We start from the raw sequence: 12577 nt of genomic DNA, 5'->3' as shown, positions 1-12577 counted from the left end.
TCATTCATTTGATATGTGGTACCGTACATACGTGTCCTAACCATGGTCATCAGGAGACAGTTTCAAACAATGTGTAACTACTATAGCAATTGATGAAAGACAATTTTCCATATAGTGAAACCCATCACTTATAATTACAGAAAGAAAGACGCTTTGCTATTCAACATTCAATAAGTTGTATTTGTCACTGACTTATAACAATGATTTTTTTTGTTTACAATTGTGTAAAAGGAGAAATGAAAATTAAGAAAATAAAATAGAATGGCAATGATATAAAGGTTGCATATGACACTGCTTGATTTTCTCTGGCACTTTGGAGTGATTTCTTTGATCCACCAAAGTCAAAGAGCCCCCTGTCCCCCCTGTCCCTTGAACTGCCTATAGGCTTGAATCAGCAGTACATTACACCACTTCCTCATGTGACAACTGCAAGTCAAACGGTCCCTGGGAGATCACCGTGTGTGGAGGACTGGGGTACATCACATGACCCTCCATGGGCAGCAGGGAGGACGCTGTGGCATGGCTGTGCTGTTGTACCTGCAGCCCGCTGCTCTCCTGCACAGTGGAGGCGGTGGTGGTGTAGTCTCGCGTAGCCGTACCATTCCACAATCTCCGAATGAGAGGCCTTCTACGTATGACGGAAGCATTTGAAAATTGCGAGAGACTACAGTCTGGTAACGCACGACTGGTTGTGGTGGTTGTGGGCACCATGGACTGGGCACGGGTGGTGGCGGTTCCTGGTAGACTGGTTGTGGGCACCATGGACTGGGCACGGGTGGTGGCGGTTCCTGGTAGACTGGCCATGATGTTGTTGAAAGATGGTTTCGAGTCATCATTAGTGCTGCCCAGGCTCTCGTCCTCAGAAGCTTGGAAGGTGAGGTCCATCTTCTCTTTGCAGCCCGGGGCAGCCGTGGCACTCAAATCCATGGGAGCATCATCGTCATCATCATCATAGTCGTGGGGTGGTGAGCCCTGTGGTGAATTGAGGCAGGATTGAATCGCTGCATTGACCGCCTCACTAGTGAACATGGGCTGGAGCTTGTCGGAGGCACATTTGTAGACGCGTCCCGTTTCACTGGCCACCAGCAACAGCACCTGGCTTCCTGTCAGCTTGGCGAGCTCTTTAACCTTTTTCATTACACCATTTTTACGCGTGCAGAAGGTTTTGCGTCGCCTTGTCGGGTTGTCAATGAACTCATTGTCTAACTTTACTCGGCCACGTGTCTTCTTGGGTCTTTGCAGTTGGACTACGGCTGCCTCCTCCTTCTGACCTGCCTCACGCTTCACCCCTCCGCTCATCCTCCTCTTTCTGCTGTCTCCAGTTGAAACCATGGAGTCATGTTCATCTGCTGTACAGGTGGAATCATCTCCTGAGTCGCTGCATGAAGGCTTTCTGTCTCTAAGTTGGTATGACATCATGGATATGGTGAGGTCTAGTGGCCACACAGTGATGTTGCTGCTCCTATCTCTGTATCTCTCCCTTTGAATTGTGCTGAACAAAGACAAAGTGTGAATGAGGTGTTGAACTTAAGGTTCACCTTTTATTTGTGGAACTGGCCAATCACAGCACAAGTTTCTTCCCATCAACAAACGTAAGCCTGAGACCGAGGCTATCAACAAACAGGGTTGCCATGGCGACGCCGAAGCTGTGCAGTTCCGCAACATTCTTTTTAAACTAGAATGATCGTTGGCAACTCGGCATGTGATTGGCTGAGATAACTCGATTTATGATTGGCTGAGACGCTGGAGCGGCGGAGCACTCATGGACAAATAAATCTCTCTTTTAAGAGATGCTTCTTCAATGCTAACAATAACAACAAGCTACAACACTGCAACTTCCTGCTTTATTTTTCATAAACAGATCAGTAAATCATCAACCAAAAGGATTATCGGTGCGTCGTCATGGACAGTGTCGCTCGCCGACGAGGTTTAGCACAGCTTGTTGGACTTGGATCTGTATCTGATCTGGTCGACAAGCGACCGCTGCGACACTGAGTGGTACAGGAGTAACAGTAGCAGAACATTTAGAGAGGTACAAAAATACACTTCTATTCTATAGCCAAAGAACAGGAAATTAGGAATTCATTAAAAAGGGAAAAGAAACATACAGTGAGGGGGAAAAGGGTGGGTGGTGATTCGGTGGCCAGTTTCAAATTGCAGCTGTCCGTATAGGTGCTCTTTGAGAGCGGTTTTGTATGAGTCGATGGATTTGCATGTCTTAATGACCGTTGGTAGGGTGTTTTGGTGGCATAGGAGCGGAAATAATGTAGTCCCTTGTTTGTGCCGAATTTGGGTTGCACGTGGTTTGTTGAGCTCCCTCTGGTGTTAATATTATATGGGTGTGGAGTGGACTTCGTTAACATTAAGAAGTATTAGACAGGTACATGGGTATCTTGGTGGTGGTGTATCGAATCTTGTGGACCAGACCCATTGCAAGACCCAAGATGATTGGGTCAGGTTTAGCCCTCAGTGAGAGACTCGCAGCACTGACCCTGTATGTGTGTGTGTGTGTGTGTGTGTGTGTGTCAAACATATTGTCGCTGCAGGCTGTTATCGACCACCGACAACAAAGCAGCACTCGTCGTTGCACGAAACTTTAATTAGCGGAATTTAGCGCAGCTGTTCCGTTTCGTCCATGAAACAAGAAGGTAATGTTATTAACTTGAACATTATGTTCTTAACTTAGCCTATATGTTGGTAACTTTGAAAAACGTAATATTTCTCTTCATTCAGTCATGTCTTCAGTGAGCTCAGTAGCTTTCCGTTGTGGTGCCCGTAATCACCTGTTACTGTAAGAAAAACATGCTATGAGATGAAACACTGAGACATAGTGTAATGTTTTTGTAGTACATGAGCATGTATGTCTTTTGTATACTATACTAACTGTATTCTACAGGTCCATGTCTAAATGCTGGCATTTACATGTAAATATCGTTGCAACTTGATGAACAATAAATGATTTCCAAATAAAGCTTTTCTTATAATTCATAATTAATTAGAATGTCAAAACCATAATGGTTATCTAATCTCTATAGTTATAGACTACCAAATCACCCACATTCCTTTCTGCCTCACTTTTGGCTGTCAAAGTAACTGATTTACTTAAATTGTGTAATTAATTAGATTAACATTTTCAACGCAATGTGTCCATGCTTGGATGACCCACCCCATAGTCACATCCCATAATCCCATCCACTCTGCACTATCTAGCCTAACTGGAAGGGGGAAAATCACACCTGTGTGAAGTGAGGGGCACTAATCAATTATTGACCTTAAACCAACCTTGAAACAAACCTTAGTTACGTCACCAAGAATGGTGGTCCCTTATAGGCCAAGGGTTTCCACCGACACACCAACAGACATACCGGCATCCGATTTGCTCAGACACATGGCATTTAATGTTTGTTAAGACAGAATCTACACTATAGCTGTTTATAGGAGGGGCTAGCGCCCCTCAAAAACACAAGTCGTTTATTGCCATAAAAGGCTGCACAATATACATAGGCAGCCGCTCAAATCACTTAGCACAACGGTGTGAGACAGAAAGACACCATCCTGCCACACTGGATTTGTTATAAAGAATAAAACATACATGCATTCATTAGTTCGTTAATCAATCTTACCATTGATTAATCATAATCTGAATGCAGCTGGGGTGGGTGTATGATGTAGATGGTAAAAATGAAATGGTACATACTGTAAGGCATTTAATGCAGTAAGGGACTGATTAAAAAAGAAAACATGTTCAAGTAATTAAGTCTTTTGGGTTAAACCAATATATAAATATGGCAGTGACCCCAGAATTTATGCACTGGGCTCTGAATTTAATAAGAGAATATGCTAAACAAAGGCCTGTGCAGATGAGCACCACTAATCAACACACACAAAAGCAAAACAAAGAAAAGGAAAACAATTCATCTGTGAAACTGAAATATTAACTTGAAAATCTCTTATTTTCAGCAAAAACTAAAAAAAAAAATCGCAAAAACACATTGGAAGCTCACTTCCCACATTTAGGACTGTACTACTAGAGAAGTCCAAATTGTCCAAATTTTCCATTAGTTCCGTTTTGTTAAATACATTTGCGGAAAGGTGTAAGCACAAAAGAAAGGAACGAGAGAAAAACAAACTACAAATCAGTATGAGTAATTCAATTATCCAACCCAGCGCTGATCCAACCGACTCGACGGCAGGCAGACCCTGTCAACGTCGAGTGATGAGAACAAGGATGCATGGGGGGGCTAGCTGATGATGCGACTGATGGACTGCAGGGAAGGGAACTCCTCGTTATTCCTGTTGTGTAAGGGCCTATGGGAGTTGAAGTCTTGTAGGAGCCGTACCTGTCTGCTGGTGGGGGCGCACCTGTCCTCCTTTACTAAAGATGAGGCCGTCTGCCAGGCGGTCTTTATATTGTTCTGTCTGCTTCCCTCGGCTCCTGACTGTTTCTCCAAAGCCTTGTAGTTCCCGTGGGCTGTCAGGAGTTCCTGCTGTTTGGTGTCTGGTAAGAGTGCCAGCAGTTCGTTAAAAATACAGTCGAAGTTCTCTTCCAGCAAAAACGTACAGATACGATGGTACTGGCCTGCCGAAATCAGACCCTGTCTGAATTGTCTAGAGTCGTTCATGAACTGCTTGAACTGGGACTCGTCGTTGTGGAGATAGTTCTTGATGGACTGGCTCAGATCCCTGGTTTTCTGTGGTAAGTTCTCTGGCACCAGGAACACACTGGTAGCCATCTGAACTGGTGGACTGTTCTCTTTTTTTCTGGAGGCTATACCTTTACTCCATGTTGGCATCGAAGAGATGAGAGTGGGGAAGGCAGCTGAGGCTCTCAAGGCCGGGAAGTCATCATCTTTGTTTAATGATAATGAACTGCTATAATTTATCGGACCTGGCCTTAGTGGCCTGAGACTAAACATGGGTGTGGCGACTGAGGCCCCCAAAGCCGGGAAGTCATCATCTTTGTCTAATGGATTGCTATTGACTGTAGGTGGTTCTGGTATTGGTTTGTAACTCGAGCTCTTCTGCTGTCCACCACCATTAGCTTGTGATCTCCCTCCATCTCTAGGCTGGCATAACCCCTCATGGTCCTCGTTCGACTTCGCCATACCTTTGTTTTTCCTCTGTGGTCTCGGGGTGATGGCAAACCGCAGGTCGAGGTGTCTGTGCTGTTTGGCCTCTGCCCGGGTCTTGCTGTGTGCTGCGACCTTGTGGGCCTTGTACTCTATCTCTGTGCGGTAGGCATGAACAAACTCTTCTGTGGCACAGTTGCCCTCCTCACACAAGTAGTGGTTCTCTCTGAAATGATTACTCAGGTACTGGTAGTTTTGGTACACCTGTACACCATCTGCCTCACAGAAATGACAGAAGTAGTGGTTCCGGCGAAGGTGCTTCAATAGCTCGTCGTTGTCCAGGTGGCGGTCATTGCAGAACTTGCAGAGTGGGTGTCCGCGGTGACTGGTGTCGTCGCGGTCGCCTTGTGTGCGGTGGCGCGCCAGGTCCTTCCGGTTGTACCACTTACGTTCGTGAGGGAAAACCTTCAGATGCTTGGTGCAGACTTCGCAGCAGGAGAGCTCATGCTGCCTCCTCATGTGCTGTTCAAGCTCCGTGAACATGGAAAACACCTTGGGCTCTGGGCAGCGGGAGCACTCTGACAGCAGCAAGCTCCTGAACTGGGCATGGATTTGGCCATCGCCAAAGTAGATGTCGTGCTTCTTCTCATACTGGAACTGCTGGTCAAGCAGTGCAGAGAAGACATCCAGTTTCTTCACAAACACCACCTTGTCGAGGTCCTCCCGGCAGACGCTGCAGTACCTCTGCTCGTACAACACTCTCATTTTAGTGGAGCAGCGGTAGCAGACCGGGTGGTCACATTTTCCCACTGCGAATATATCGACGTCCTGGCGGCAAAGAATACAATTATTGGTTTCCATAGCAGTTGCCATGGTTGCTGGCCAACTGCTCCTGGGCACTGTTAAATAGATGGCCCACTGCTCTTAATAATTATGAGTAAATGCAGGTATGGATACTAAATGTGGGAAAACGTACTTGGCAAATACCAAAACAACGAAGGGGAGACATTCATTCTTCAAGTATGGCCAGACAAACAGACACATTAAAGTGCTTGCAAACACTGTTAGAAAGGGACACAAACTCTATTTATAGGTCCTTTTGGTGCCTATGCAATGACATCACTGTGACATCACGTAATCATGAGTCATTCATGGCATAATCTTACTGTTGGTAACTGGACAAGGACCGATCGACTTCAAATTCGACACACGCGTACACCCCCACAGGGAGTGCAGTGCCTGGTGTCGAGTCGGAAGGACCCACGGTTGTCCAGAACCGCCACAAAAGGCCTCTGCCTGGGCTCTAGACAGGGCCACTGCCCATGCTCCATATAAGCTGGCCTGTTCTGACATCACAACACTCCATATTTGGGCATGCCTGACACATAACTCCATATAGGAATAAAGGGATACAGAGATGATACGCAAATCACAGTATCATAAGTTTTCTATTAGGCTACTTTGTTTTGCAGGACTCCCAATCAGAATCAGAATTATTTTAATGATATTAAATTGAATGTTGCCCAAGTGGTGCACGGACACCCGGACTGGCCGGACAGTGATATGATCCCAAACTCAAAGTCCATGGAGACACGGGCCGGCTAATGTTTCACTGCAAAGAGCTGTAATTATATTGGTCATTGCATTTGTCATCGCAACCAACACGTCGTAGCGGATGTCACACTGGGCGAGGAAATGTCCAAAATATTAAACGTGTTTAATATTGACGACCATTTTATAACAACTCTGAGACTGTACAAATGGACTGTTATGGGTCCACTCCATTTGGTTGTATTTGTACACTCTCAGAGTCACCTGGACAGATCCTGTTGTTGTTTCCACAGACATAAATACAGATAGACAGATATTTACATTTCATAGCACAATTCTGGAGATATGAGGCATCATGGCCCATGTGTGCACACACATCGCTGTGCGCGAATATTGTATTCATAGGCGACCATTTCCTAGGGTGCGCTCGTTTTATGCACTGCGAACCCCGTGTCAGGGCATTTAGACTATGGGTTTAGTCGTTTAGAGTAGACAATGGGATGTTGCCTCTAAGGTTGTTGTTGGCTGCAATGCTGTCCCATTGGTTTAGAGGTCGCCTAGAGACGAGGCAGCCAATGAGAAAGATAGCTCTCAAGTACAGAAAGTGGGCGTAAGTACAGAAAGTGGACTTGAAAGCACTGAAGATCGATGATTGACCAGCCCTGGCCACTGTTTCACAGCAGCTGGTAAAAAGACCTCACCAGCCAGGGTCTATCAACATAGATTAACCGCGGCCACTAGGTGTCGCCACAATCAAGAAAAAGCGGAGCGAAAGGAATGTGAAGAATGGAAAGGACTAGACATGTGGAGAGATCAGATCAATGAACATCACCTGCGGGCTGCAACTCGAGGAACTTAGGAAGTATCCTGTCTCTAATAGATTTGTAATTGTATTGTGCGTGTGTGACACGATATTGTGTAAATTAATAGCCTTAAAGTGAGAGAAGATAAAATAATAGGAACTCAAGAAGAAGACTCCGACCTTGACTCACAATCAACAGTGAGCGGTGGTCCGTGGTTGGTGATGTTATGTCTGGATTTGCTTGCTAATCAGCTTTGCTACCGTCCTGTCGGCGTACCGGTCCGTCTGATCTCTTTTGGTTACTGTCTGAAGACAAAATATAGGTCACCCGTTCGTTCAGTTCTCTCTCCTCTCAGCAACAGAGGACACACCCACTCGTACACAAACTGTGTTTATGCAGCAGAGTAGCAGCTATAAGCATCAGCTCAAACACACAACAGGTGGATGATACATGAAGAAGATAGTCAGAGATGGTACCGCCGGGCCGACCAAATCCCCCTCCTGTCTACACTAGAGCAGTCTACATTCTGTGATGACACAATTCATTCCTCCCTCGGTTAAATAAATCCATGACTTCCTTCCTGAGCTGCCGCTGCGAGTCGACTCGGCCAGGCTGATTGTCTGTCACTGAGCTGCAGGAGGATTTTAACACGCCGATCGTAAGTAATTCATGCATTCTGTTTTGTAGCCTACATTTATTTTATTTATCCTACTACTGCAAGCAGCGAGCTTTTGAAATGTCATGATTCCATAGACCACGTGTAGACTTTGTTGTTGTCACTGCGTGACCACCCGAAAGTGTGTGTGTGTGTGTGTGTGTGTGTGTGTGTCACCCACCCCCTTTTCCCCTCACTGTATTTTGTTTTTTACGGTTACCTCTATGATGATTTCCTGTTTTTGGCTATATATAGAAGTGTATATGTGTTGACGTCAATGACGTCATGTAAATAGTGTGAATTGATTTCAAAACGTTTTTAATCTTGTTGTTGCAGATTCTGTGATAGCTGCATACCTGCCTGAATGGAACTGTTCATTAAAGAAATCTGGGTAAGACTCACAAACTGTGATCATGCAATGTAATGCCTGTTTCTGCCATATTTCCATTTCTAAATTTCCTCTGCTGCAGTTTAGTAAGAAGATTTAACATGGTTATCTAAATTGATTGATTGAAATTTGTATTCACAGTATGTAGAATGGGTACAGTTAAAACTAAGTACAGGTCAATAGTACAGTTCCATTCAGGCAGGTATGCAGCTATCACAGAATCTGCAACAACAAGATTAAAAACGTTTTGAAATCAATTCACACTATTTACATGACGTCATTGACGTCAACACATATACACTTCTATATATAGCCAAAAACAGGAAATCATCATAGAGGTAACCGTAAAAAACAAAATACAGTGAGGGGAAAAGGGGGTGGGTGACACACACACACACACACACACACACAGGTCAATCCTGCCACGAGGATGAATCCAGAAAAAAGCACTAAGACTTGTTTACATCAAGGTCCTGCATTTTCACTTCATCAGAACATTTAAAGACATACAAATATGCACTTCTATGAAAAATAATCACACCCGTGTGAACTGAGTGGTGCAAGGTCTTATATAGTCTGATCAGCTATGTCAGTGACGTCACACACTAACCATAGTAACCATGCTCACCTTTGCACGGACACGTAGGTACACAGGTACACAAACATACAGACAAAGCTGGTTGTTGGAGTGGTTTGCACCACTCAAAAAAAGTTATTCATCATGATGTAGCACAGTGGCTCACAGTCACAGCCTCTCAGCCTGATGGCCTCAAAAGTCTAATATCTCCCCTGAGTCATAGGGATATCCCTTTGGCTTAGTGGTTAAGATGTTGCCGGCTTTCCACGTGGGAGTCTCGGGTTCGATTCCCACTCGGTGTTACATATATGCAGTTAAAGAAAGTAAAAAAAGGGAAAAACATGCACATATATCAGCCAACATAATCCATTAGATGATGATGATGATGATGATTGTGAATGTGATTGAATTAATACAGTGTGCAATACAATACAAGTGTGTTAATATCCCGAAGACTCCCTGGCCTGGCCTAACTGATCTGATCTGAGCAGGTTGTAGCTCTTGTCCATAGCGGTAGAAGCAATAAGTCATAACGCTATGAACCAGAGCTAAGCAGGTCAGTGCTTTGCGTGGTTTATTCTGCCCATTTAGTCATGTAATTAACATTGTCAAGTGCCTTGTAGATAGGTATTGCATCAAGGTCCATTATACCCCTTTACTCATGATAAGACTGAAGACTGTTTGAGGGGGGATTCAAACTATGGTACCGCATGCGCACTTGGGACCACTTGTGGTAGTGTGAATGCTGCGTACCGTTCCCGGGAGTGGATCAGCCAACCGCATTGGGACCGATTGAAGTGTACTCTGATACGGATCGCTGCAATGTGAAAGCACTGAATACAGTTGAATGAAGTGTACCTGGTTGCGGAATAATCGAGACCTATGTGAATCATGGTCAGCGGAGACCAGGCAACCGTATTCGGTTCAAATCAATCAGACTCAGTGTGAATCCCCCCTAAGAAGTCCTTAATCCAACCAGCAAGTCTTTAATCCGACCAGATCTGTAGTAGTTAACCCTTTCAAACTGGGAAAGCATCTGTGTCATTTTAGATTTGACCATTTGCTATTCCAAAAATAGCAGATATATATACAAGCTCACAGCATGCCACTTTGTGCCTCGCTGCGAGCTTGTACATCTGTTATTTTTGAACATTTTTGGAAAACATCTTGAAAGTGTGAGAAGAACTACTAGATTAGAAGGCCTTTGTGGAATTGGCCTCGGGTCTTAAGTATAAACAAAACACTCCTAAGTCCTAAGGCGTTTGCTCATGGCAAAACAATTATAGGCCCTGACAGTCTCTTGCGGTCTCTGTGGCTACTTCTGATCTAATATTTAATAAGCGACCATGTCCATGTAATGATTTCAGCAGCCCAACAAACACCACAGTGAAGCTATTTGTGCGAACATGATCTCATGCATGTGATAGCCGCTATCTGAGCAGTAACAACAACAACAGCAGCAGCAACGCAGCTTCATAAAGCCTCTAGTCATCATCATAATCATCACTATGGTGAACCAGCTCATAATCCCACCTGGCAGCATTCCTCACTGTCCTCCCTGTCGCTCTGACGTCCACATTCCACAATGATTCAATCTTCCTGCACTGAACATACTTCATTGTCTGAGGTGGCTTTACTTTCACTTTACTTTGCTGCTTTAGTAAGGATTCTTAGTTGCATGTGTGTCACTGTTTACTGTATGCAGGTTAGGGATGTTAATAGTTAATCGATTAATCGCCGCTAAGAAATTAGTCAAAGAAACTTAACAGTTAATAATTAATCGCAATTAATCGAAAAGTATGCGGTTCTATCTTTGGGTGGTTTTCTGTGAATGTAATGCTGTCTGCGTGCACGCGTGGCTGAGGAACGCACATACAAAGATGTCATTGCCTGGCCCTGTATCGTCATGTATTTGTCTGTGCAAATGTATTTCTACCTTTATTACATGCATCTGTCTAAACTAAAGCAGAAGTTCATTATGCATACATCTGTCTAAAGTCTAAACTAAAGCAGAGGTTCTTTATGCATACATCTGTCTAAAGTCTAAACTAAAGCAGAGGTTCTTTATACATACATCTGTCTAAAGTCTAAACTAAAGCAGACGTTCTTTATGCATACATCTGTCTAAAGTCTAAACTAAAGCAGAGGTTCTTTATGCATACATCTGTCTAAAGTCTAAACTAAAGCAGAGGTTGTTTATGCATACATCTGTCTAAAGTCTAAACTAAAGCAGAGGTTCTTTATGCATACATCTGTCTAAAGTCTAAACTAAAGCAGAGGTTCTTTATGCATACATCTGTCTAAAGTCTAAACTAAAGCAGAGGTTCTTTATACATCTGTCTAAAGTCTAAACTAAAGCAGAGGTCTTTATACATCTGTCTAAAGTCTAAACTAAAGCAGAGGTTCCCGAACGCTTCAGGTCGAGAACCAAAAGAGAGATTAGATGTTTGCCCAGACGGAACCCAGACTAGTGAAAACAGCACAACAACAGTGTACAACGCCGCATTGCGAGCTTGTAGAGCGGCTATTTATATATATATATATATATATATATATATATATATATATATATATATATATATATATATATATATATATATATATATGTATGGGATTGTGGTCCGTGACCCACAAATGGGTCCCGACCCACTGTTTGGGAAACAGTGATCTAAAGCAGTGGTTCTCAAAGTTCCCCAGGGGTCCTTGAAGGAGTTCCAGGGGGTCCCCAGCTAAATGATAGTTAGGAACCAAATGGACCCTGACGGGTCCATTTGTACACTCTCAGAGTTAAATTAACATTGATTTTACAATATAAATTGGGGTCTCAGAGATAGAAATGCCATTAAATGGGGGTCTGTAGACAAATATGCATGTCAAACTGGGGGTCCTTGAAATTAAACGGGTTGAGAATCACTGCTAGAGCCGTATAAATCTTCTCTTATGGGGGGTCCCTGGCATATCTTTTCAAATGGGGGTACGCAGGCTAATTCGTGTCAATTTGGGGGTCCTTGACATGAAAACGTTTGGGAACCTCTGATTTAAAGTTCTGATGTAAGGGTCTGAGTGGAGGAAATGGACATGTAAATGTTTTTGTTCTTTCTCCAGGAAACCCTGACAATCACTTTAGGATACAGTGCCCCACGGTGCTTTTGTTTGGCGTGAAAGGGGTCTGTCTGTCTTCCCTCCCTCTCTCTGTTTCTGTCTGTCTGTGCTCTCATTGGTCGGCCGGTGTAGTGTTTCTCTCGCCCATTGGCTCCGGAGTTTCAGAGTGCCCCGCTGGTCAGCCTTTCGAATGGCTGCCAGAGGAGGCGTCACTCCCCCCCTTCACCACCCCGGCTGCTGCAGTCACTCAGTTTATTCAGCTGTGTGTGTGTGTGTGTGACTGTGAGAGAGGTTTTAACACACAGCTACCCCCACATACACACACGGTTTAAAAAACAGCTTGTTGACCCTCCTATCCCATCCCCCGTTTCCTCCCCGTCCCTCCCTCACACACCCCTGCCACATGGGGCTGAGCAGCAAACTGCAGTGTGT

At 44.3% G+C, this 12577-nt stretch overlaps 2 protein-coding genes across 4 annotated transcripts in view; one reads left to right on the top strand and one right to left on the bottom strand.

Annotated features, from left to right (window-relative positions):
• Nucleotides 1–4241: 4241 nt before the first annotated feature.
• On the bottom strand, nucleotides 4242–5942 carry LOC306920028 (E3 ubiquitin-protein ligase ZNF598-like; the record flags this gene model as incomplete). The annotated part of the gene is made up of 1 exon (XM_079496625.1): nucleotides 4242–5942. One exon carries the CDS (start codon nucleotides 5940–5942, stop codon nucleotides 4242–4244), a length of 1701 nt encoding a protein of 566 aa, XP_079352751.1.
• arhgef37 (Rho guanine nucleotide exchange factor (GEF) 37) overlaps nucleotides 4447–12577 on the top strand; it is a 44265-nt gene continuing 36134 nt past the window's right edge. The window contains exons 1-3 of one of the 3 annotated variants that reach the window (XM_079525741.1): nucleotides 4447–4501; nucleotides 8009–8081; nucleotides 8415–8469. The gene's annotated coding sequence lies outside the window, so the exon portion shown is untranslated. Of the gene's footprint in view, nucleotides 4502–7501; nucleotides 8082–8414; nucleotides 8470–12577 lie in introns of those variants that run through there. The other 2 variants (XM_079525742.1, XM_079525744.1) reach the window with 2 other exon arrangements.

The sequence above is a fragment of the Electrona antarctica genome (assembly GCF_951216825.1).
Source record: "Electrona antarctica genome assembly, chromosome: 1".
NCBI classification, from domain to species: Eukaryota; Metazoa; Chordata; class Actinopteri; order Myctophiformes; family Myctophidae; genus Electrona; species Electrona antarctica.
The sequence above is the reverse complement of the archived record's forward strand: the minus strand, read 5'-3'. Positions and strand labels throughout refer to the sequence as shown.